This window comes from Nycticebus coucang, chromosome 21 (assembly GCF_027406575.1).
Source record: "Nycticebus coucang isolate mNycCou1 chromosome 21, mNycCou1.pri, whole genome shotgun sequence".
In the NCBI taxonomy this organism is placed as follows: Eukaryota; Metazoa; Chordata; class Mammalia; order Primates; family Lorisidae; genus Nycticebus; species Nycticebus coucang.
This window is the reverse complement of record NC_069800.1, coordinates 37,036,528-37,062,645: the sequence shown is the minus strand read 5'-3', so window position 1 is coordinate 37,062,645 and position 26,118 is coordinate 37,036,528. Positions and strand designations below refer to the sequence as shown.

The 26,118-nt window shown below is 44.0% G+C and overlaps 1 protein-coding gene across 1 annotated transcript; it reads right to left on the bottom strand.

Annotated features, from left to right (window-relative positions):
* Nucleotides 1-411: 411 nt before the first annotated feature.
* Nucleotides 412-25,527, bottom strand: NSFL1C (NSFL1 cofactor). The gene is made up of 9 exons (XM_053574454.1): nucleotides 25,033-25,527; nucleotides 22,688-22,785; nucleotides 16,963-17,037; nucleotides 12,605-12,770; nucleotides 11,796-11,888; nucleotides 10,586-10,695; nucleotides 10,065-10,202; nucleotides 2,674-2,838; nucleotides 412-813 (listed from the first exon to the last, which is right to left on the bottom strand). Exons 1-9 carry the CDS (start codon nucleotides 25,135-25,137, stop codon nucleotides 651-653), a joined length of 1,113 nt encoding a protein of 370 aa, XP_053430429.1. The 5' UTR covers nucleotides 25,138-25,527; the 3' UTR covers nucleotides 412-650.
* Between the last annotated feature and the right edge of the window lie 591 nt (nucleotides 25,528-26,118).

Sequence of the window (26,118 nt, the reverse complement as noted above, 5' to 3'; positions counted from 1 at the left end):
CAGAATCTCAACTGCTGAGGCCTGGTAAGATCAGATTTCCCAGCGGCTGAGTGAACTATTTCTTTTTCACCTGGACAGGCTGTGTCCATCTAGGTCTAACCTCATACTTTAGGGGACTCTGGCTGCTGCTCAAGTCTTATTTGGGCAAGTGATATATTCTTGTGGGAGCACATGGTGGCAAAGCCTCTTTCTGCACATCCTCCTCCTTCCACAGAAAAGCAGAAATCCTCTAGTAGTCACCTTTGGGCTGGTGGGTGGGGCACACTAGTGCATGAGTGTTGTGTGCCACAGTCATTTTTATGTGGAGGATGAAGGAAATTTCCTCCCACAGGTCCCCAAAAGAAATGATTTTAAAGCAATCAGATCGTGCTTCAGTGGGAGAGTTTCTGTATAACATGCTGGTGATATTCCTTCAATTTTTTTGGTTGTTTTTATTTTTTTTCATTAAAGTCCATTGATCATCACAAAAACCCAGGAAATGCAACTAAGGAGAAAACAAATGTCCAACCGAGATCTAAGAACCCAGAGCTACGGAGGAGACGTGGCACTGGACTGCTGGGTGTGCACAGGGGGCAGAAGGGGTAATCCCCACAGAGCATTGCCGCTGACCATGGGAGACACAGGAGGGAGGCCGGCAGCTGGCCGGGTGGTTATGTTAACCGCTGCACGATGACAGCATTGAGCAGGTTGGCTTCCTTCAGGGTTTGGCTCTCATCAGCCAGCTCTTTGTTTGGGAAGGTAGTCATGAGGACAAAGCTGGTAGCAGCCATGGCCGGCCGGGCGTCCACGATGAAGAGTCGGATGTCACTGATCCTGTGGGAGGAGGGAGGTGGGGAAGTGGTGAGCAGTGCCCTTCTCTGCAGGCCACAACCCACACCTACCAAATCCTCTCCCTCAGTCTTGCCCAGAGAGCTTGCCAAAGCTACCCGGAAGCTCATGGGCCCAAGTCTCTCCCCTGCCAAAACCTCCTCGCTGTGGCTCCCATTTTACCTAGGATAAACACCAACACCCTCTTTCCCCGTCTTCTCCCTCCTTGTAGCTCATCAGGCCACACTGCCTTCCAACATTCAGTTTCTTCTCTCCAGAGGCTCTGCCTGATCCCCTTCTCATCATCCTGATCACATCTCAGCCTCAGTGCAAGTCCCACCTCCTGAGAGCTGCCCTCCTCAGCTCCTGGCCTCCTGATCTTCTCCCCACGGTACTGATCAAGATTGGGAGTAAATGCTTCAGTGATGATCTGATTACTGTCATCTCCTATAGCCCACAAAGGCAGAAAATGTTTCTCTCATATGTCACAGGAGGCACTCAAACTACTTGTCAGAAAGATTAGAGAAGACCCACTACTCCGAGGTGCTGGGATCCCTTCTGCAGACACCGCTTGTCTCCTGAACCTGGTGGTTATATGAGGATGAAATCATCTGGAAACAAAGTCTCCTTCCCTAGAGCACTTAAACCAAAGTTTCCTTCTGCCCCAAGCCCTAAATCTATGTCATCTACAATTTGGCATATCTAAGGGTCTGGACATGCAAGATGCAAGCCTGAGCCTTTAAACAAACCAACGCTCTCTCCCAGCTAAGCTGGCTGTGTGGGCTACCCACCCGGGACTGAGCAACGTGCTGGAGCTGACAGCTCAGATCAGTGGGATGGGCTATGCTTTTTAAACTGCAGCACATAAGTGTAATGGAGGGTCTTAATGAAAAAGGGTTGAACAAACCTCTAGATCAGGGGTCCTCAAACTACGGCCCGCGGGCCACGTGTGGCGGTGTGATTGTATTTGTTCCCGTTTTGTTTTTTTACTTCAAAATAAGATATGTTCAGTGTGCATAGGAATTTGTTCATAGTTTTTTTTTAAACTATAGTCCGGCCCCCCATTTAAAAAGTTTGAGGACCCCTGCTCCAGATGCTCTGGGCTTACACCTGGGGTTAGTTTCACACCTTTACCTCATAGGTGAACCCAGTCAGTACTCAAGGATTGTTAAACCATAACACATGTTGGTTCTGGGTTAGTTGGCTCACGAGTGATGGAATTTAGACACCTGTGTTCTAGAGAAAGACACTGCCAAATATATTTACTGGCAACAGTCCTCCAGTGCCTCCCTACCCAGTCTCTTCATTTTGTCATGCTTCAGTTTCCCCATCCTTAAAATAAGGGAGGCACTGACTGTTTGCCCTGACCTAGGCCAGATGGTCTAAGACAGCAGGAATTCCCAGGATTCTCAACAGCCAGGCCTAGAAAGAACCTTACTGGCCTGGTGGTTTTCAGAGGTCCCTTCAGGGGAGAGAGGGAGCAGCAGCCAGGTGAGTGAGATGCTACTCACTGCCCGCTCCCCCCGCCCCACCATCAAATATGGCAGTTCTGATTTTCTCTCTTCTGTATTTGGACTTTAGTATAAGACTCCTTTGAACAGAGTGTGGTGGCTAAAAACCCCTGAGGAATCCAATCCCCTGATTTTATAGATGAGGAGGTCCACAGGAGGGAAGTGAGTAGGTGCCAGTCTCACTGGTGAAGAGTGGGGGCCAGAACCTAAGGCTGCAGGCCTCCAGGTCCTTCTTCCCTACTACATCCTCCGGGGAAAGCCTGGAGGGCCTGCTGGTGTTTAGGAGGAAGAATGGCTCCCCACTTCTTACACACTTGCAGGAGTCTCTGGAACACTAGGCAGAAAGCATGAGTACCTGTGGCTGTGGTTGAATTTCTGCACCAGCCTCCCGCCATCGGCAAGCCGTATTTGGATATTTGTGGTAGGCTCTGACTCGTTGATTAAGATAGAAGAGCTGGCTTTGGCTTCATTTTCTGCCTGTTGGGCTGGAGAGCTGGTACTCAATACCTGGGGGGCAGTGCTGAGGAGAGAGGATCACATTAGGACATGAGCAGATACAAGGCCCCTCAGGGATGCCCTTCTTGGGCTTATACTGAGCATGTGCTGTGTAACTTGCCACAGTGTTTGGTGCTGTGATACAGTGACCCAGACAGACAGAATAATGGCTCTCATGGAACTATAGGTCCAGCGGAATTCACCTGAAACTTTGAGTCATGTTATTGCTAGCTCTCTCACCCCTGGAGTAACCTTCTTCCTCCTCAGTGTCTTTACCTGAACAAGGGCTTGAGGGGAGAAAAGCAAGGGAGCCTGGGGTGGGAGAGACAAAGTCAACAGGCTGGAGAATCCAAGAGATCAGGATGTGTTTTGGCCTTGATGAAGCAGCAGAGGAGGGCGTGCCAAGTCTGCAGCTGAGGCAGCCTGGGCACAGCCTGGCAGGTGACTGGTGAGGCATGTAAGGGTAGCAATCCAGGTTCTTTCTCTGTGATGGAATTTTCAGGCCTGCATTCCTCAGTGTACCTCAAAAGTGTATTGTGTACTCCTGTGTCAAGTATGGGGGGGGACCTAGTGCGATGTCACACAAGGGTCAATCATACAAAGAACAGGACATGATGTCTGCCATGATGCTGAGGGTTCAGATATTAGAATTACAGGGACGAGGCTTTGAATCCACCCACTAACTGTGCAACCTTGGGCAAGTTACCTCAAGTGCCCTCAGTTTCAAAAAGGTAGTAACAAGATTTTTTAATAAGGGTTAACGCTCCATGCTTTGTTCAGTTTTTGCTAACCCCTTGTTGACGGGTCACCAGTTAACTTGTGTTTTCATGCCCAAACATTGTTGACTAGTGTTTGCACTTGCATTAACTACTGCATTTTTTAAAATACAGGGTAATGTAGGATATCGTAAAAGCTTTCTAGATCGAGTCACCAGAATAATACCCTGACATGGGATAGCTTCTGCATAAAACTCCCAATAGATAGCACTCATAGCAAATCCAGCTAAGAGTTCTTTCCAAAGTGTGTTCCATGGGACCCTTGAGAGAGCTCCAGGATGGTTTAGAAAATGCCATGTATTACACCTACAGCATCAGAGGTCACTAGCATATTAAAGGTCTTGACTGTGCAATTAAAGCAAATGTATTTAACCACCAGGCCCTTTTTTCATGTTATACTTGTTAATTTCCTACTGACGGAGTATCTCATGGAACCCAGTTTGTAAATACTGCCCTGAAGCATATAATGAATGAAGAACTGAAAAGTGAACTTATTCTTTTATAAGAATAAAAGTGAGTGAGAAAGGGAGTGAGAAAAATAGGAGCTCAGAGAATGACAAAGTAGAGCCCAGGGAAGAAAGCCGGCCACACTCACTAGCTACTAGAGGAGCTGATCCATGCACCAGCCTCACAGGATGTGTGCCTCAAATGTAGACTGGGACCCTCAGATAAATTACACCACCACAAGCCTCAAGAATTGCTTGGCAGCTCGATGCCTGAAGCTCGGTGATTAGGGCGCTGGCCACATACACTGGGGCTGGCAGGTTCAAACCTGGCCCAAGCCTGCTAAACAACAATGACAACTACAACAAAAAAATACCAGGTATTGGGTGGTGCCTGTGGCTCAAAGGGCTAGGGCGCTGACCCATATGCCGGAGGTGGCGAGTTCAAACCCAGCTCTGGCCAAAATCTGATAAAAACAACAACAACAACAACAAAATACCAGGTATTGTGGGGGGTGCCTGTAGTCTCAGCTACTTGAGAGGCTGAGGCAAGAGAATCATTTAAACCCAAGAGTTTGAGGTTGCTGTGAGCTGTGACATCATAGCAATCTACTGAGGGCGACATAGAGACTGTCTCAAAAAAAAAAAAAAAAAAAAAAAAAAACTGCTTGGCAATAAGTGAAAAGTTAAATGTTACCCCTGGTAACGTCTAAGAGCCAATATATCTTGTTTTGTTTATCAGTTTTATAGGCATTAAACTCTCCAATTAAGACTTTAGGCAGCCTGTCCTTCAACTATTTGTAATAATTCCAAGTATATGACAGGTACTCACTGAAGCTACTGCCTGCTGAAAAGGGAACTTTACCTACTACATTTTCAGTCAGGCCTAAAATGAGAAAGAAACTGTTTTTCCAAAGTAGCGGACAATTCAGGTAAGGGTTGGGGGTAGAAAAAAAAAAGGAGTGATATTTACACTTACTTTGTGTTGCCTAAGGGGGCTTTTAGATCACGCCTCACTGCACCATCCCCTCTGAGATGGGTATTATCTCCATGTTACAGATGAGAAAACAGAAGCACGTGCTTCTACAGACCAGTTTCAAAATTTAAAAAATTTACCCAGTGAATAAGCTTTCTTCCTCTACAGATGTATGTATTCCTCATGAGACAGGACTTTACTTTCTATGGTTTACTTCAGGAAAATAATACTTATATTGAAAATGCTTTCTCAAACTTCTCCCTTGTTCCGGGAGTCTAATATACTCGTCACTCATGAGCTGGTGGCACTCAGCAAGTTATTAAACATCTTGGCACCTCACTTCCTTTTCTATAAAATGGGGATACTCTCCTTCATACCTTGTAGGGGAGGCAGTCAGTACATGACAGCCATTATTATAAGGGACAGTCTGTGTGATGCTGGAGAAACAGCACAGGCTTTGGTGCTGAACTGCCTATCATCCAGCCCCAGCACTACCACTAAATAACCTGTGTGGCCTTGTGCAAGTCACTCGAGTTTCCAGGGATTCATCTTTGTGTATTAAGTAAGGAACTGTTCTGTTGTGAGAATTAAATAAGATAGTATGCGCAGAGGTTGACTCAGGGCCAGAGATTTAGGAAGTCCCCTATGCAGGAAGCAACAGCTGTCTGGGTTTCCTTCCCAGCACAGCCTCTTGCAGAGGACTGGTGCTTATTGCTGGCAGGTCAAGAAAAGCCCGATGCCTGGATTTGGCTGTGTTGCTTCTGACTGTTTTTGCTACTTTCTAAATATAAGGTGAGGTAGGGTGGTATCATAAGCAAGATGACGTTTATGAGGCCCTCATTACCAAGCCCAGCCGTGTGCTGAGTACTTTACATATATTAGTACACTTGACCCTCACAACAGCCTGTGAGGTACAGACTCATCACCTTCACATTACAGAAGAGGAAGCTGAGGCCCAGTGGGGTTAAGCAAGATCTCGAGAGTCGTTCAAGGTGCAACCAGGATATAAGCCAAGCTCTTTGAGTCTAGTGCTCTTAATATCAACACACTCTTCACCTACTCTTGGCATCAGTCAGACAAATCTAGGCCTGGATTTCCAGAACCCACACCCAAGAATCAGTTTTCTTATCAATAAAAGAGTTAAAATCTTCCAGAGAGTTGAGAAAACAGTAAAAATATGTACTGTATCCAGCATATACTAAAAACACAAACAAATATGGCTATGCAAGCATATCCAGGACACTAAGCAGAGTGGCAGAGAAGAGCAGAGACTGGAGGGACCTAGCTCTCTACTGGCCAGTAGTGTGGCCCTGGGTATGATCTGACCTTGCCAAGCCTCTGAGTCCTTTTCTGTAGAATGGGGCTCAAAATAGGATTAAAAGTGATAATACATGTGAAATGCTTAGCATGGTGCTTAGGTAACAGCATAAAACACTAAAATAGCCGGTTGCTATCATTCTTCAAAGTCCTGCCCCACTTGTATTTGCCTGAATTCTGGTCCAAAATCAATTGGTGATGCTATTGGCTACCCAGGGGCTGTAAGTGGAAGGTCACTTGAGGCACTCCCAAGCCTGTACTGCTCTCAAGGAGGATGGGGAGTACAACAGGAACCTCTTAATACTGGACCTCATGATTCTTCAAATAACGAGAGCAAGACAGTGTCTGGAGCAGAGAATACCACATGGGATAGCCACGTGCATCTGTTCAAAGGAACGGGCCTCTGCCTGGTTTTCCGGAGAACTGCCAACACTTGGGCCAGTATACTCAAGGAGTGCCTGGCCATTTGCAGCAGTGAGGGCATTTTACTGACAGGCAGGCGAGGTCAGAGCAGATGTGTGTAACAGGGGTATTTCTTTAGTTTCTCCCTGCAAACATCCCAACAAGTCTCACCCAGATCCAGAACCTGAATCACCTGACTTCCTTGCCTTCTAATGGGAATGAAGTGGCACTGGGCACTTTCTGCCATAATCACAAATCCTAAGACACAGCCATCTCCTTCACAAAAATGACCATGATACAAAGGAGGGTAGCAGTGAATGCTCACCTCAGCAGCAGTGAAGCCCGCCCAAGTGCACATCTAGTGTCTGCAACTCAAAATCAAATAAATGTCATCTTTCCCAAGCTCATAGTAGCTCCTATCCCAAAGTAATGTAAAACCTAAGCAACAAAACAAATTTACAACAACCGAAATAATTTTCTCCAAATCTTGCAACCGAGACAACCTATTCATTCACTTTAAAGTATTTCACCAGATAACTGAGAGAGGATTTTATTTTCCTGCCTCGGTAGAGTACCATGGTGTCAGTCTAGCTCACAGCAACCTCCAACTCCTAGGTTCAAGCAATCCTCTTGCCTCAGCCTCTTAAGTAGCTGGGACTACAGGTTCCCCCCCAACACCTAGCTATTGCTATTTTTAGTAGAGATGGGGCCTAGCTCTTGCTGTTGGTCTTGAACTCCTGAGCTCAAGTAATCCACCCGACTCAGTCTCCCAGAGTGCTAGGATTACAGGTGTGAACCACTGCACCTGATTTCCCTGATTTTTAGGTAAATCTGAGAAAATTTTCTTAAACTTCTGGAACCTGATCATTTTGGTGGACAAAACAATGGAAAACACAGCAACATTTATGAAAAAAAACCGAAGAAGCTGTCTGATTTACTGAAAAGGCAAAATCCCATTTTGCTTAGCTATATAAAACTTTTTTTTTTAGCTCAATTTTCATAAAAAGCCAGAACTGAAATAAAATGCAAGTGAAACTGGCAATGAACAGTTATTTTGTTGACAAACATTATGCCTGATTATCAAGTTCTATATCAGCTTGTGCTTATCTTGTATTTATTCCTATGCTGCTAAAACAGACTTTCTTAAAAACATATTTTAATGTTTTGAGATGTGGGGTCTGGCACACATAATATAGTTAGACTTTCCAACAGAAGCATTTCCTATAAGTTTTATGACATCAAAATCAAACTATATGGTTTTCTGAGTTTTGAGTCTTCCCTCTGAACTAGTGGTGAGGGTAAAAATTTTACATCTTAAAAGCATAAAGCCCCTTTGAGTAAACAATTTTACTTCTAGCCCAGGCTTAGGTTATATTCAAAGATTTAAATACAGAGATACTCACCATAATATTGTTCATAATACTGGCATGGTCTGGTTAAATTATAGCACATCTACGGCCTAGAAAATTATGTTAGCATTAGAAACAAAAGTGTAGGAACACATTTACTGATGTGGAATGAGAGAGAGCCATACTTCACTGATTAGGACAAAAGGAGGTGGGAAAACAGCCTGTTCACAAACACACGTTACGTAAGTGAACAAGAGTAGACTTCTGGGTATTAGGTTTGGGAAAGTTTTTAATCTACATATATTTTTTAAGATAAAAAAAAAAAATTATCAGATGCTCCTGAAAGTTCACAACTGACGGGGAAACTCACTCTGAGAACAGCCACTCTGAGCTAGCCCACTGCCTGTCATGGGGTAAAGGAAATGACAGCAGGGCTGACATAACTGTTCTGGTCTGGGAAATCTAATGTCCTGAGCTCTGACCCTTGCTCCTGATGAGGCAGGACCGGCTGACAGGGAGGTAGGGCATCTCAGGACAGGGCCAGCCAGAAGCTCACATGGCATAGGTACTGGCAGACCAAGCTCTGAGCTCTGCAGATGGTGGAGAGGTGAGCAAGGGTAGTAGCTACCTTAAGGGCTGCCAGATCTAAGTGAGAGAGGGTGTCTTGCTGTGCAGGAGTGGGGGAAGGAATGAATGCCAATCAGGAGGCCTGGGTTTTAGTCTGGCTCCGCCACACACTGGTCACATGCCTAGGCAAGCTCCTGAAGTTTAAGAGCCTTAGCTTTCCTTCTCCAAAGTATTATATTGGCCAGGAGGGGCACTATGCTCTGAGTGCTTGTCATGTGTACAGTCCTTCTGAAGAACACTGACCAAGCAACTCTGTGGCCCTACAGGTCTGGTGTCAGACCTCTGCCTATCAGGGATAACAGTGACTATTAACAAATCAGATCCTATCAGAGGGTTTCAATGCAAGATAAGAGAATGTCTGATGGTAAAGGGTATACAAGCGAGTAAATAAGGCAGTCACAGAGGATACAAGGTAGAAAAGTCTTAGGGAGTGAAAGAATGTCAGAAAAGGCCAAAAAAGTACAGATAAGAGCTGCTGAACTGCCATAATGGTGGAGCACCAGCCTGCACAGCAACAGCAGTGTCCTTAGGCGTCCCTGGATCCTGAGCAATGCTACTGTGAGGCCTGGCTGGATGGGAGAGTATAAAATTCCTTACTCCCTTGGAACCCCCATTCGGCCTCAAGCTATCAAGGATACACACTATCCTGGAACACCCTAGATTACTGAGTCAAAGCAGCAATTGCGTTACATTTTCTGTTTATACTGACTGCTCACTACAGGGCAGTGCTCTGCATGCGTCAGCTCATTTATTCTTCCCAACATAAATTCCAGGACATAGGGACTCACATTAGTCCTAATTTATGTTTTAATTTTCTTATTTTTAATTTTTTAGAGACAGGGTCTCACTGTTGTTCAGGGTGGAGTGCAGTAGCATGATCACATTCTGGAACTCCTAGGCTCAAGTGATCCTCCTGCCTGAGTCTCCAGAGTAGCTGGGATTATAAGTACATGCCACCACCCCCGGCTAATTTTTTTTACTCTTTGTAGAGATGGGGTCTCACTATGTTGCCCAGGTTAGTTTCAAACTCAAGCCCTCAAGTGATCCTCTTGCCTTGGACTCCCAAAGTGTTGCAATTATAGGTGCGAGCCACTATGCCCACTATTAATCCCAACTTATAGTTGAGGCAATGGAGGCTATATAGTCCAAGGTCAAACAGCTAGAAAGCAAAGAAGCAGAGATATAAACGGAGGTTTGTTAACTCCGAAGCCCATGTTCTTCATACTTTTCCTCCCCAAAAAATAAAATTTGAAATAGTTTTTAAATAGTAAAGTTCTAACCAAAGTAAATGATACACGAGGTCTGTCATGCCTGCCAGGTGTGACTGACATAGTCCAGCTCCCACCTGTGCTGTTCCTTACCTGCCCAGTTTCTGACCCTCGCCAGTGAAGGCTTTGAAGGCTCCCTTGGGTTTCACAAAGTCCTCGTCCCGATGGTCCTCCATATCCAAGTTCACCTGCCCACCGTGAGCTAACCTCCGCAGCTCTGCTGGCACCTCCCTGCAGGAGAAAAGGCCATGCCAGGGTCAACAGAGAGAAGATGGAAGTGACAGAGATGCAACCTCTTAGTCCCAATGGTGAAAAATGATGGGCCTCTGCAGGAAGCTGGCCACTCTAGTGGCTACCGTCTGTCTTTCCTTCTCTTGCCTGCTCAGTCACAGCAGACACCTGTTTCTTATTTGGCCACTTAGCTCTGTCCCAGGCCCAAAGGGGAAAAATGGACACAGAAAGTTTTTAGCACAGATCCATGAATCTAAATCTTAACTGCGCTAAATCTGCTTCAAAAAATTCACTTCTCAAATAATAAATATTCCGCTTCTTCCTTTCCCATCTGGTATCTCAACTCACTGCTTTGGGACCTAACGGAGGGCTTTTCTGCTCACCCTCTACGGATAGACTCCAGAAACTGCGCATTAGATGGGTCTTGGTAGCTTCTGAGTTCACCATTGTCCAGGCTGAATCCACTCTTCCAAAGCTTCAATACTACATGAACCTGTGATGACAGGGGGTAAGCAATTAATACACCATCTGGAAACTTGAAAGCACAACACTCTGAATTTGCAAATTATCAGGTCTTTACTATTTCCCTGTGTTGGTATTACTAAAACACACAGACACAAACACACATGCATTCAAAGGGAAATCAATCAACCAGCAAAGTAAATAAGCATTAACCTAGAATAGGAAGGTGGTACAGCACAGGTTAAGAGCACATACTCTTTTTAAGGAAGCAGGTGTTTGTGTGTTGAATTTGCCACTAACTACCTTGGTAGCTCTGAGCAGATGTCTTAGTTGAGTGTGTGGCTTCCTTATCTGTAGTGTTACCAGTGTGCTTGGTATGTAGCTGGTGTTTAGTGTGGCAAATCTACTCACAGACTATTTGTAGTCATTAAAAATGATATTTATGTTATCTGTTTTAGCAACTCCCCATACATATTTATAACTAAGGATTTATTATAGAAGGCTAAAAACTAATGTATTAGCAGCTGCTGTTTTAGGTAGATGGGATTTTTATTTTCTTCTTGCTTGACTTTATTTTGGAATAAAAACCAAAATGATTTAAAACATACGTTATAAAAATTAATGGTCTCAATGCTACCAGAAAGTGTTTGTGACATAATTTTGAATCTTTTTTATTTTATATTATCTCTATAGTATGATTACACTTATGGAGAGACCCTATAAGCACAGGAGAGAGAAAGTACTGGACAATAATTAGGAAAACAAAAAGAAAGTTGCATTTTAGGCCTTCACAGGCGGTACAAAGACCAAACTCTTTAGACGTTCCTATAACACCAGAGAACATGCCAGATACACTGTTCCTCTCCTGAGATCCCTGGAATGTTCAGAAAACTCCTTTATCTGTCCCTTTTCCCACCCATTCTCACCAGAACCCCTCTCCTAGGCAGATGAGAGCTACCTTCAATTTTCTCATAAGCCTCTCCACCATGGACTATACAGCAAGGGCACCATCTCTGTAGGCTAGAGGCTGCTGGTTCATGTACAACATGTAACCATTCTCTTCTGAAAAATGGCAGAACAAACAGTCCGCAAGCTTCCCTGGTGGGATTGTATTAATAGATACACACTCACATCTTGGCTGGAATGCTGCCTCCTTTCTCCTGCCACATATGCAGACTCTTCCTCTGGTGCTGCCCCAAGGCGGTAGCCACCTCCTGCAAACGGCTATAAAGGACAAGTTCAGAAACATTGGAGCTGTTCAGTTATGGTGGTGGTGGTGGTGGGGTTATTCAGATACAACAAATATATCTTAGGTAAGTGGAAGAAAGGAGTTTGATACATTTCCTGCTCAAGCTTGTTAATAATTAGATGCACTTTCTCTGGGTGTCAAACTCAGTGCTAGACAGTATGCTAAACAAATTAAGGGGCCAGGATGAATTAAATGGCCAGGATTGGTGTGAAAGCTGGAAAGTGCAAGGTTGGGGTAGGAAGGAGTGGTACCCAGCTTAAGGGAAAAGCTGCAACTAAGGTCTGGTTATCTTAACCATGGCCATGTAGTAATTTGGTACAGGATAGTATCAAAGACTTTTTGATTTTCCCAAAGAAGATAGAAACCTAGATTTTACACAAAACAGGTGGCTATTAATTCAATTAAAACAAAACAAAGAAAACACCAAGTAGGTCAAACTGGATAGGCCAAACAAAACATGTTTGTAGGACCTGATCCAGACCATAGGTCACAGGTTCAAAAACTTTCCCTCAAATCTTGGTTTCACGTTAAAGGGTAAGAGAAACTATACTAGTGTTTTGCATAGGAGACCAAGTGAGCAAATGGAAAAAAACCAAAACCCAAAATCAGTCACTACTGGGGTGAAGAAGCTCTCCTTTCTCAGCTCTGGAACTCGAGTCCTGTGGGCACAGACAATGACCCTTATACTCACTCTCGGTTTACTGGTTTCTCCAGGGCTCTTGGTCACTCGCTCTACAGCTACGGCTCCATGTTCCTTGGCACCTTTAAAGAGATCATCCACCAGCTCATTGGGACTTTTCTTCCTGGGAGGGCCAACAATCTGCTGTCCACTTCTCTCTGAGCCCCCAGCATAAAACCTGTGTAGAAAATATACCTCTAACACCAAATGCACTTTGAAAACATGAATAGAGCATGCAATAGAGCAGGTTCTAGGCTAAATGCTGGGCACACCGAGGTGAAGAGTACAATGCCTGTCTTTCAAGAACTTCCTGGTAGTAGGGGACACATGTAAGGAGGCAGGCAGGTACAGTGCAGTGTGAGCAGCAATAAATGTCAGGAAGGGGTTTCTGGGAACACTGAGCTAGAATGACAGCCAAGCCTTCCTAGAAGAGTGTCTTCTGGGCCAGTCTTGAGGATGAACTTACCAAGCGAACAAATCAGGGAATGGCATTCCAGGCATGCACGACAGCACATCACTTAGGAGAGAGTCCTAGCTGGGAATTATCAGACTGCTGTTGGCCAGCACCTCCAGAAGACAGCAACTACGGTCACAGCCACAAGCAGCTATGACTAGTAGCTCTGGATTAATGGTGGCAGTGGTGTGGTTAGTATAAGCAGCGGGGTTCTAGTCCTGGCTCTGCCACTGTGTGACCTTGGGCAGGTGAATGTACTGCTCTGGAACTCACTTTCCTTAATCTCTGAAATGGAAGGGAAGGACCACATGCCCTACCTACCTGTTCCTTAAGTCAGGGTCGTGAGGTTCAAATCAGCAGATGTATGCAAAAGAACAAGCAGAGTAATGCACACAGGTAAGATGGTGTGATACAGCACCAAGAATGCCCCCAAGCTTCACCTCACCTTGCCATTCATGTGAGACACCCTGGAGGCCCTGAAGAGAGGGTACTGGAGGTCAGGGAAGTTCCAATCTCAAATATAAGCCCAACATACGACAATGGGCTTTGTGATAGACCAGGCATAGCTTGAGATTTAAGTTAGTATTTTTTTTACCTGGGTCTGAAAACCATCTGTCATGTAGCCTGGCCAACTGTCTCCTTCTCATGCCTATTAACAGCTGGGTCTCAAAAGCATGTCCCCAAGTCGGGAAAATTGAGAATCAATAAAAATTAGTCTCAGTCCTCTATTTCCTGACAATCAGCAGGAAACGTCAGGCAAAGCCATAGGCCCTGGTGAGAACAACAGTACCAGTGTCCTTTCAAGTCTGAAATGCTGAAGGGTCAAGGAAGTAATAGGGATGCGAAATTGAGGAAGGCCACTGCCCAAAGGACGTGCTGGGTAGAAGGAGGAGGCTGTTTAGGAGCTAGGTATTCATACTTGATGGCACTACCTTTCACTTAAGAACTGTAAAACCCTGAAATTAACATATATTCCTCCATCTGAATCTATCTAAAACAAAGTTTCTGAGGCAGTGTGAAGGTCACAAAATGGATGAAAACAGGGAATAGAACACATGTAATTTCTCTGCTCACTTCCCCAAGACTGACCATGATGAGGTAACTGTATTTCCATAATGGTCATTATGCAGTATTCCTCAGGAATGTTTGACAAACCGAGGCAGATCCGATGGAGAACCAAAACCCATGAAATGAGGCTATAGCTAGTTCATTTTTGCTCATTCCAGGTAGATGACGTTCTGCTCAATGGACTATAAGGTTTTCATTAAGGGACTGCAAAGCCTTTTCTTAAGAACTACGAGTTTGTGATTGAGAGCCTTAAAAAAATTCATGCCCTTGACTTGGTATTTCTATTTCTAAAAACCATTCTAAGAAAATAATCTAAAAGATAATACACAAAGATGTTCATAGCACTGATATTTACAGTAGTAAAAAAACTAGAATCAACCTAAATGTCTAAAAGAAAGTTTAATGGATTATTACTATGGTCACTGACTGAAAATGCTTATAAAGAATTTTTTAGTATATGGGCTGCTGAAGCAAGCACAATTATAAAGAATTTTAATGACATGGTGTTTGAAATGTAGCATTAATCCAACAAGAGCAAGAAACAAAATTAACCGACCTTCTCTACGTACACATACAATATAAAATAAAGCATATTCATACACAGAACAAAGACTGAATGGAAACATGCCAAAACATTAAGCATAGTTACCAAAAGTGTAGATGAATGTTATACTTTTTAATTACACTATAGTCTGTATTTGCCACGATGGACAATTATAACATTCCTAAAGGTTAAAAACAAATGGTAGGTGTGTGTGTGTTGGGATAATATACACATATGTTTATTATATGTTGCTTTTTAAATTAAAAAGAAAGCTAGAGGGCTGGCCACGGTGGTTCATGCCTGTAATCCCAGCACTTGGGAGGCCGAGGTGTGTGGATTGCCTGAGCTCATAGGTTAGAGACCAGCATGAGCCAGAGTGAGATCTTGTCTCTAAAAATAGCCAGGCTTTGGGGCAGATGCCTGTAGTCCCAGCTACTTGGGAGGCTGAGGCAAGAGAATCACGTAAGCCTAGGAGTTTGAGGTTGCTGTGAGCTATGATGCCACTGCACTCTACCAAAGGTGACAAAGTGATGGCTCAGCGCCCATAGCTCAGTGGTTATGGTGCCAGCCACATACACCGGAGCTAGCAGGTTCAAGCCCAGCCTGGGCCTGCTAAAAAACAATAATGATAACTGCAACAAAAAAAATAGCCAGGCATTGTGGTTGGGTGCCTGTAGTCCCAGCTACTTGGAAGGCTGAGGCAAGAGCATCACTTAAACCAGTGGTTCTCAACGTTCTTGATGCTGTGACCCTTTAATACAGTTCCTGTGGGTCGCTGGGCTAAGGAGTGATAATAGATAGGAAAATCAAAATTTTAGTGGCAAAATTAAAATCTTCATATAAGATCAAAAAAGAGACAAATAGTCACTGTTGAGAATTAAATCACTGACGTGGAAGATGCTCTTCCAATGTCAGAAATAAAGAACAAAGAAAATAAGATTAAGTCGGCAGATTTGGAACAGAGACTGCCAGCAGTTCTCAACCTGTGCGTGGCGACCCACAGGAACTGTATTTTTTTTTTTGGCTGGGGCTAGGTTTGAACCAGCCACCTCCGGCATATGGGACTGGCACCCTATTCCTTGAGCCACAGGCGCCGCCCCCACAGGAACTGTATTAAAGGGCTGCGGCATTGGGAGGGTTGAGAACCACTGGCTGAAGCCCAAGAGTTTGAGGTTGCTGTGCGGTGTGATGCCATGGCACTCTACCGAGGGTGACATAGTGAAACTCTGTCTCAAAAAACAACAAAAACAACAACAAAAAACCCCAAAGGTGACAAAGTGAGACTGTCTCAAAAAAAAAAAAAAGCTGGAAAGAAAATACACCAAAAATATTGATACCTAATTATATCTGGGTTTATGATATAATGTGATATAATGTATTTTCTCCTTCTCAAATTTTTTAATAGTAAATTGGCAATTTTTAAGTGTAAATATTTACAGAGAAAAGTGATAATATGATTTACGAATAGAGTAATTAAATCAAACTAGTTATCTATCACCTCAACTCACATTGTTGTGGAGGAAAACATTTTATATTTACTCTTGGCAATTTTGAAATGTGCAATACTCTATTATTAACTATATTCATAATACTATGCAATAGATCTCATACCACACAAAAACAAGCCATATTCCTCCTTGTACCCTTTGACAATCCTCTCCCTGTTACCTCCACCCCTGGTCTCTGTAACCACATTCTGCTTCCATGAATTTGATTTCTTTAGATTTGATATACAAAGTGACACGACGAGGTATTTTTTTTCCCTGTGCCTGCCTTATTTTACTTAGTGACAGAGTTTCCTTCTTTTCAAAAGTATTCTATTGTATATATATCCACATTTTCTTTATCCATTCATCTGTTAATAAGATACTTAGGGTGACTCCATAACTTGGCTATTGTGCATAGTATTGCAATGAGCATGGGACTGTAGACACCTCTCTGTCAAACTGATTTCAAATCTTTTGGATAAATGCCCTGAAGTGGGACTGCTAGATCCTTTTTTTCTTTCTTAATAATTTGTTTCCTTCTCCCTAATATTCCTCAATAAATACACAATATTTTAATAATTAGAAAAACAAAAACAAACCAAGAATGTCAGAAAAGAAAAAAGAGAAATGGGGGAAGGGATCACTTCTAAACTACAGGGACTTAAGAGACTGTTCGCAGGCTATAAGCCTGCAGTAGTAATGGCTAACATTAACTGGTCATGTTCCCTGGGTCCTGTTCTATGTGACTTACACATTACTGAAGACTTTCCTATGGACTGTGCACCCCTTACCCCCCACTTCCCCGTCAAACACTTACCTTTGGCCTTCCTCTTCCTCCTCGTCCTCATCTTGATCGTGAATAAGGTCTCTGAAGGATGTCACCCTATTATCACTAGAGACACAGAAAGGAGCAAAACAATCTCAGGGAAAATAACCTCCATTATCAGCTACCAAGAAGTTAAGGACACTGAAGTTGGATTTTTATTTTTCTGGTAGAACAAGAAGAGAATGTATGGGGAAAAAGTTAATCCCCTTAGTTTATATGTGAAATAATGTGGCATTTATTTCTTCAAGGTTACACAGGACTGAAAATAAAAAAAAGTGCTATTGTGAGGTAAAATAAAATCTTACTTAAACTGTCTTGGTAGAAGTTTGGGGAGATATAGGGTCTGTACTACTTTAAAAACTTATTACTAGATAGCTACTTTCATCACTTAATTTTTAAATACTGAAGAAATGTCTATATGCCAGGTACTGAATTAAATACTATTATCATAAAGATAATCAGACATGGTTCTTACTCTTCAGTTACTTAATGGCTAATGGCACAGGTGGGCCAGAAAACCATCCACTAAATGCTGCGCAATAGGTGACAGAGGGAAGTACACAGGGACCCATGAACATAGAGCCTCATCTCTGGGGGGCAGATTACGGAGGAACGGAGAAACATCAAAAAAGACTTCCCAGAAGAATGTGATATTTGGACCAACTGCCAGAGAACTGGTGGATAATCAGGTGGCAAAAGGGTGGTGGGGTTGATGGGGAAAAGGGATTGGTACAGCATTACAGAAAGGCAGCAGCACAGCATATACAAACTGTAATACATTAAAGGACAAATACTCAAGAAGTAAAAATCAAATGAATATGTGATGTGGATGACAACAACTGGGGAGAGAAAGTGCCTGTTTGCTTCTGCTATAGGGTAGTCAAGAAAAAAAAGTATTAATATTTAGGAAAAAGGCAATGTTGGAAGGCACACCTAAAATGAGTGTGCGAAAGGTTAACATCCTCCTCTGACATGTCTTCCACTGTCACTTTTTTCCTAGAACTAGGAAAAAAGAACAAGGAACAAGACTAGTTTTTCAAGGATCATGAGATACAAGTTTTATAAAGATAAAAACAATTTCTATATTTCTTAGGGGGAAAAGTAGCTTCCATGTAACATGGGGGAAGAGGGTAACACAGATGTAACAGAGAGGAGCTGTTTACTGGGAAGAAAGCTCCTGCTCAGTGGTAAAGATTTATTTCAAGGAGACAATCAAGGGACAAGAGGAGGCTTTGAGGTCCCATCAGCTAGAATGAGAGGAGGCAGCAAATACACACCCTGTGTGAGTTAGCTGCTGAGAGCAGCCTCCTGGGCATTAGCTGATACTCGATACAACATGGTTCAAAATGATCCATGTGATGAGATTTGTATTAGTGCCCTCAGAGGCTTATTCTACTCATTCTCGCTTTCCATAGATACATAGCCAGGTTTCTTCAAATAATGGGGCTAGGATGAGCATCTATGGGAAAAAAATCCTCTCTCTCTCCATTGTTAAGCACTTTCAAATATACATGTGTATAATGGCTTGTGCGAAGTACTTGTTCCAAAAATTCTTTTTTTTTTTTTTTTGAGACAGAGCCTCAAGCTGTCACCCTGGGTAGAGTGCTGTGGCATCATAGCTCACAGCAACCTCCAACTCCTGGGCTCAAGTGATTCTCTTGCCTCCGCCTCCCAAGTAGCTGGGACTACAGGAGCCCGCCACAACACCCAGCTATTTTTTTGGTTGCAGCTCTTGTCATTTGGTGGGCCCAGGCTGGATTCAAACCCACCATCTCAGGTGTATGTGGCTGGTGCCTTAGCTGCTTGAGCCACAGGCGCCGAGACTCCATTAATTCTTTTTTTTTATTGTTGGGGATTCATTGAGGGTACAATAAGCCAGTTACACTGATTGCAATTGTTAGGTAAAGTCCCTCTTGCAATCATGTCTTGCCCCCATAAAGTGTGACACACACCAAGGCCCCACCTCCCTCCCTCCATCCCTCTTTCTGCTCCCCCCCCCATAACCTTAATTGTCATTAATTGTCCTCATATCAAAATTGAGTACATAGGATTCATGCTTCTCCATTTCTTGTGATGCTCTACTAAGAATAATGTCTTCCACTTCCATCCAGGTTAATACGAAGGATGTAAAGTCTCCATTTTTTTTTAATGGCTGAATAGTATTCCATGGTATACATATACCACAGCTTGTTAATCCATTCCTGGGTTGGTGGGCATTTAGGCTGTTTCCACATTTTGGTGATTGTAAATTGAGCTGCAATAAACAGTCTAGTACAAGTGTCCTTATGATAAAAGGATTTTTTTTCCTTCTGGGTAGATGCCCAGTAATGGGATTGCAGGATCAAATGGGAGGTCTACGGGATCTATAGAGAACTCAAATTAATCCACATGAAAAAAGCCAACAATCCCATATAGCAATGGGCAAGAGACATGAATAGAACTTTCTCTAAAGATGACAGACGAATGGCTAACAAACACATGAAAAAATGTTCATCATCTCTATATATTAGAGAAATGCAAATCAAAACAACCCTGAGATATCATCTAACCCCAGTGAGAATGGCCCACATCACAAAATCTCAAAAGTGCAGATGCTGGCGTGGATGTGGAGAGAAGGGAACACTTTTACACTGCTGGTGGGACTGCAAACTAGTACAACCTTTCTGGAAGGAAGTATGGAGAAGACTCCATTAATTCTTATTCCCAGACTGATGGTATCTGACATAGATTCTGACCTCCATGTACCTAATTCCAATCTCAACTCTGCCTCTACCCCTGGAATCTCAGGCATGCTATTTAAATTTTCTGAGCCATTAATTTTTCACATGTAAATGGAAACTATCACAGCACCAACCTTATGGGCCTTCTGTGTACAGGTTGGGTACTGATGCATGTATGGCCCTTTGTATGTGGCACATTTAAGTACTACTCTTGAGTGGTGATTCTCAAAGCTTGGTCATGGACTAGGAGCATCAGCATCATGGCAAACCTGTGAGAAGTGAAAACTCTTAGGCCTCACCTTAATCATCCTGAATCAGAAACTACGGAAGGGGTAACCAGTAATCTAGTTTTAAGGAGGTGTCCTTATAATTCTGGTGCACATTCAAGTTTGAGAACCACTGCTCTGAAATTTTGAGTAACTTTATAGTGTGGATGTTCTGGAGACATTACCAATATCAGAATATTTTGTTCTATGGTCTCCACAAACTGGCAAAATGTCTCAGAAAGTTTAATTGTTTGGTATTAAAACTCTATCTCGCAGGCTACTCTGGTACCTTTGCCAGATCACATTTTGGCAATGCGACAGCAGCTCTCTGTGACGATGGAAATGCTATCTGTCCAATAGGGAAGCCATTAGCTACATTTGACTACAGAGCATTTGAAATGTGGTTAGTGCAAATGAGTAACAATGTTTTATTTAATTTTAATTAAGGTCACTAGTGGCTAACTTATTGGATAGTGCAGTTTAGAGAATCAAACAATGATGGTTCTAGGAAATTACAACTTTTGTTTGATGAAAGAGGGAACAACAGTAAGAAACTAACTTTTAACTTCTTGCTTGATCCTGTATATGGGGGTGGGAGATGCTGGGAAGGGAGCATGAAGCAGAAGCAGATTTGAATTTACATAGACTTAGCCTTGAATCTGCCATAACAGTAGCTGTTAAGTTACTCAACCTAAGACTCAGAAATTACTTGTGAAATGGTGAGCATCCTACCTACTTCTGAAGAAGAATTCATTTCACCAAAGAACATAGGTAAGAATATCTGGTAGAGCTAGACAGACAGTGAGTACTCTTGAAATACTAGCCATTCCACTTCCAGGAACTTACAATTTACTTAGGGAGAGAAATTAAGTTAAATATCAGGAAAAGAATTCAAGGCAATTATCAGAGAAATGTCAGTAGTACACAGTAAAAGAAGTGAATGAATTATAGTTGTGACGAGAGTTCTGAGGAAGAGGATTGTGGCATGCCACCTAACCAGGGGTTGGGGATAACATAACATGTTCAACAGAGAAGTGGGGATGGAGTTGAACATGGAAAGATGCACAGGATTTGGATAGATAGCAAGAGAGCAGGCAGGTTCAATCAGGTGAGAGGCTTAAACAAATGCAGGAGAATAAAAAATAAGGCAGACTGGGACATCAAAGAAATCAGTCTGGTTAGACCAAAGAATTTAAGAAATGAGGCAAAGAGGGTAAGATTAGGAAGGTAGGTTCAGGGCACACTCTGAAGGATTGGAATGTCCACAAGGAAAGGCAGTACATTCTTGCAGATGACAGCTGAGGTGCTAAATACAGAAACAGCCTTGCATTTAAATCCTATTTTATTTGCTCTGGAAAAATCTTGGAAAGATGCCCAGCTTTAGTGTCCTTATCTGTAAAATGGGGATAAAGGCAACAGTAGTCACCCCACACAGTTGTTGTGAAAACTAAAAAGATGTATATGTACAGGCCACTACTGGCACCTAGTAAGTACCCAGTAAATGGCAGCTATTATTATTGAGGAGTTTAGACTTTCTCTTCTTTACTAGAGAAGAAAGGAGTAAACATGTGGCTGGCATGCGGGGCCAAGTTTCAACTTCTGTACTCCCCTGCCTTTTAAAAAAAATTTCATCAGATTAATACAAGGGTACAAACGATTAGCCCTAGCCCTCCTTCTGACATGGCAACACCTCAACAACTCCGAGTTGGCTGTTGAAACTCACACCGAGGAAGTCAGCCATCTGTATTAGTAGCTGCAAGAACAGCCCCTACCCTAACAACCACATCCCAGGCAGTAACATTCCAATGTGCCATCACTGATACCTCACAGGTTAGCACTTGCAAATAACTGAAAGAGCACCTTTACCTCTTTTCTCTGGAGATGGGAGTTAGGGAAAGAAGCTAAAGATGCAATGAGATGTAGGGAGGAAAAGTACTTTAAACCTCAGATGCCCCTGGAGAGAAACATAATCTATTACTTTATAGCAAATAAACATAATATCTATATTCTGAGGTTGAATTCAAACCCAAATAACACTTTCTGGCTAAAACACATATCAGAGAGTTCTTAGAAGCAAATGGGCTAAAGGCGAGATGGGAGTCATAGTTCAGACACTTTTGCGGAAAGTGCCCCACCTGTCTCCTGGAGACCAGCATTGTCTCATCCTGCAGATTATAGTAGTGATCTGCTGTGGGAGCCAGGGAGGCAAAGGGGAACACAACAGTTAACATTATTTTACCTAAAACAATAAGGTCTGCCTAGTCAACTTGGGGAAGTATAGGTTATATAGGTTTAATTTCTGTAAGACTTCTTAATATGGCTTAATATGGCAATGAGTATCCATAAGTATCAAAACAGCCTTTGTAAAGTCATCTAGCTTAATCTTTAAAATCTACAGCACCCCTGAAAGGAAGCCCTTTGGCTTCTACTTCAAAACTTCAGAGATGAAGCAGTCACTCCTCACATTTTGTACAAAAAAGAGACTCAAAAATCTTAAATGTAGGTTCTATAAATTCCCCCAGGATTAAGCCACAAACCATACTCAGGTAAAAGTCATGCATATATCTACAGGAAATGACTAGAGTTTGCAGGGAATTGCTACCCATCACTTTCTCACTCAACCCCACTGGTCCACAACACACCCAGGCCTGAACCTTCTGCCAAGTCAGAAAATAGCTCAACATCACTGCTGGGAACACTCATATAGCAATAATTGAAGTTGGCTCTTACCTGGGGGCTGTGCCTCTGGACACTGAACTGGGGGTTGCCTGTGAAATGGTCACAATGTCTTCATCCCCTCCGTCCTCATAAAAGCTTGCTAGTGCAATCTGAAACAGAGAGGTAGTACTTTGGGTCCCTTAAACAGGTCTTCACCTAACACATATCTCCTTTGAGCATGAAGGAATAAAAATATGACTCATACTTAAATAACTAGGGGCCACAGCAAATCAGACCAACAGGTAACAGCCTATTAGTCTTCACTTAGGGGAAATGAAGGAAGGTTGGGGTGCAAGACACTCCTCCTTCCCATCTTATGAAGAAATGTGATCTCATAAAAGCAGCACACATTTATTGAGTGCTTATTTATGTGCCAGGTTGTTTGGAGCACTGTACATGTGTTAATTCATTTAGTCCTCATTGACTCTGCCATTAGTACTGTTATCATCTCATTTTACAGTTGATACAGAAGAACTAAGAAGTTAAATTGTCCAAGGCTATACAGTTGGAACTAGGTTTGATCCCAGGCAGTCTGCTCAGGTTCTCACTCTTAAACTTTTCCATTATAGCTAGGATTCAGAGCTGTGAAGTCAGTCCAGGTTGCAACTCTTCCTTTCTTTCTGCGCCCTTTTCCTAATCTGTGAAATGGGAACACACATCCCACCAGCCCTGCACACTGGTTGTGATGATCCATTAAGATTTATGAACACTCATGTCTTAGGTCTATACATGCAGAAGGAATATGGGAGTCCTTTGGCCATCTGTCACTGTACATCTCTCTTACCTAAGCATACAATTGCGATCACTTACTTAGAGCACCGAGGTCATAAGATGAAATGGACCCAGCTCATATCCTCAAGGTCATCAGCCTTATAAGAGGCAGTGAGCTGTCATGGGACATAACCACATGGCAAGGAGGCAGTGTGCTGTCCCAGGACATGCTGGCATTCAGGGAGCCTACATTTAAGTCCTGGTCCTGCTAGGCAACTCACATCACATGCACAAGCCTCAGTTTTCCCATCTATACTACGAAAATGAGATAGATGACCTGTTGATCATAATACTGTGTTTTTACGTCTTTCAGGCAGAAAACTTTTCTGTTTGTTTCTGTCCAGAGTTTCACACTGTGTCTGCACAAGTGTGATGCTTATACTAACTCTCCTATGTTTGAGAAGCAATTTACATTTGGCAGCAGACCCAGTCAAATCCCAATCCCGATACTTACTGGTTGTGTGACCCTGGCACATTTCTTGCTCTCTGAGCTTCCAATTCCTCATCCATAGAATGGGACTAATCTCTACCTCACAGTGTTGCCAGGATGGTGGCAAGAGCTTGGATTCTGTTTGCTTAGAATCAGACAGAACTGAGTTCTTAATCCTATCTCTTCTGCTTGGTAGTTAATGAGGCCTTCAGCAAGTTACTCAACTTTCCCAAATCTCAGCTGCAGAATGCTAAGGTTAATGACATAAGACCTAAAGCAGTTAGGCATTAACTTCCCTTCTTCCCTTTGCCAGCCCCTGTATGTAAAGCAGTTAGAACAGTGCCTGGCTCATGGTAGGTACTCAATAAAAGTCGTCATCATCACCATCATCATCTACTTAAGACGTAGGCTTGCCAAGAACATTTATGCAATTCTTCCTGCAGTTAATTATGGAGTGCTTTTATGTGCCAGGTACTGTTCTAGGGCAGGCTGTGGGGACTGATCACGCTACCAAAATCCCTGCCTTGCAAAGCTTATTTTAAGTCTTCTTAACCAATCAGCAAACATTTAGTGAATACTTAGCACATGACATGAACTAGAAAGCAATTTCCATGAGAATCCCATCTTACTGATAAACTAAGAGAGGTAACCTTGTGCCACCAAACCAGAGGGAGTTTCTCCGAGTAATCAGGTAGGAGGAGGGGGCGTGGGCCAACTCCGGCCCCTGCTCTTTTTTCCTCTGGTGTCGGACTTGGGAAATGGAAATGATCAACCACTAGGTCCCGAGCTCTACCTTGTTCAAGAGCCACTCATTCGGGACAGCCCGGCTTCCAGAAGAAGCTGTGCGCGGCAGCCACGCCCCCAGACAGCCCAGCTCCACGCCGGCTGCGGCAGTGCCCGGTCTTGCCAACGCCGAGCGGGCGAGACAGGGAGAAAGCGAGGCGCGGCAAAGGAGGCTAGGGCCATCCCGCGCTCCCCAGCTCCCAAGCCGAACGGGCGACGCGTGACAAGCGGACCCGGGACCATGAGGCCTGGGTCGGGCCGCGGCCGGGCGGGGATGACTGTGCGCTTCGGCCACCGCGGGCTCAGTCTGCTGCTAGGCGCCCGCGCCCCGCAGCCCCCTGTCCACCCGATACAACCAGCGTCGCGGCGCTACCTGCAGGTCCCAGCCGGCCGACTCGAGGAAGAAGCGGGCCCGGTCCTCCTCGGCGTCTGTCACAGCCACGAACTCCCTCAGCGCCTCCTGTCGCTCCGCCGCCATCTTCGCTCTGTGCGCTTCCAAAACCACTCCGGTCGCCCTCGCACAGCCGCAGCCCTGCTCTGGAGTTCCGCTTGCCTGTCAGTCCGGCCCAGCCGAAGGAAGCCCGACCGCAGGCCCCGCCCCGCGCGGTGCCTTACGCAAAGCCCTCCGTGCGGGAAACCCCGCCGCTCCGCGCCCTCTGGAGGCCGCAGCACAGACCGCAGCCTAACCTCTCCCGAGCGGAGAGGCGTGGTGAGTCTTACACCTGCCTAAAGGAGTCAGAGTCGCAATTATTCCCTGACTCATCCCCTCATTTCATTAACTTATTCATTCGATCATTCACCTACTTGTTCAAACATTTACTGAGAGCTTCAATGCCTTGATGCTCTTCCAAGGCTGTGGCTATGGCAGCTTACATTATAAGGGGGCGGCGGGGGCTGGGGGCGAGAGACCGCGAACCGGACACTCCTGCACGCAGTTTTTCCGGGGATCTCCATCTCACTCCGAATAGAAGACAGTCTCACGTCCTGCAAGGCCCATGTGAAATGGGCCTTGTGCACCAGCTCATCACTAGCTTCCTCTGCTCCAGGCACCTTGCCTTGCTTGCTGGGATGTGCCGGGTCTACATTAGCCTCAGGCTGTTGCTTTTGCTGTTCCCTTTGTCTGGAACACATTCCCTTCACTGGCCGCTCAGCATTCTTCAGGTCTCCGCTCCAGGGGCACCTTCTCAGACACAATCTGGTCTTTTAGGATTTGCTCTTGCCTCCTGCCTGGGATACTTCCCTTCTTCCGTTTGTCAGCCCCTGCTCATTCGTCGGGTCTCAGTTTAGGTGTCCCAAGGTCCCGAGGCTCAGTCAGGACCCCTCTTAATAAAGTTATGAACCACATAAAGTCCAACCTTCCCTCAAATGACACAGTAGTTGCTTTCCTGGAAAATTTTGTGTATATTAAAACCATGCAAAAACTACTATAAGTGTATTTGAAAAATGAGTCATGGTTTAG

Bases quoted from the DNA above. Each gene is read 5' to 3' on its own strand.
- NSFL1C (XM_053574454.1), bottom strand. From the start codon at position 25,137: ATGGCGGCGGAGCGACAGGAGGCGCTGAGGGAGTTCGTGGCTGTGACA. The intron at 22,786-25,032 runs GTAGCGCCGCGA...TCTCTGTTTCAG, and splicing joins CGGCCGGCTGGGACCTGCAG to ATTGCACTAGCAAGCTTTTA. The intron at 12,771-16,962 runs GTAAGTGTTTGA...TTTTCTACACAG, and splicing joins GAGGAAGAGGAAGGCCAAAG to GTTTTATGCTGGGGGCTCAG.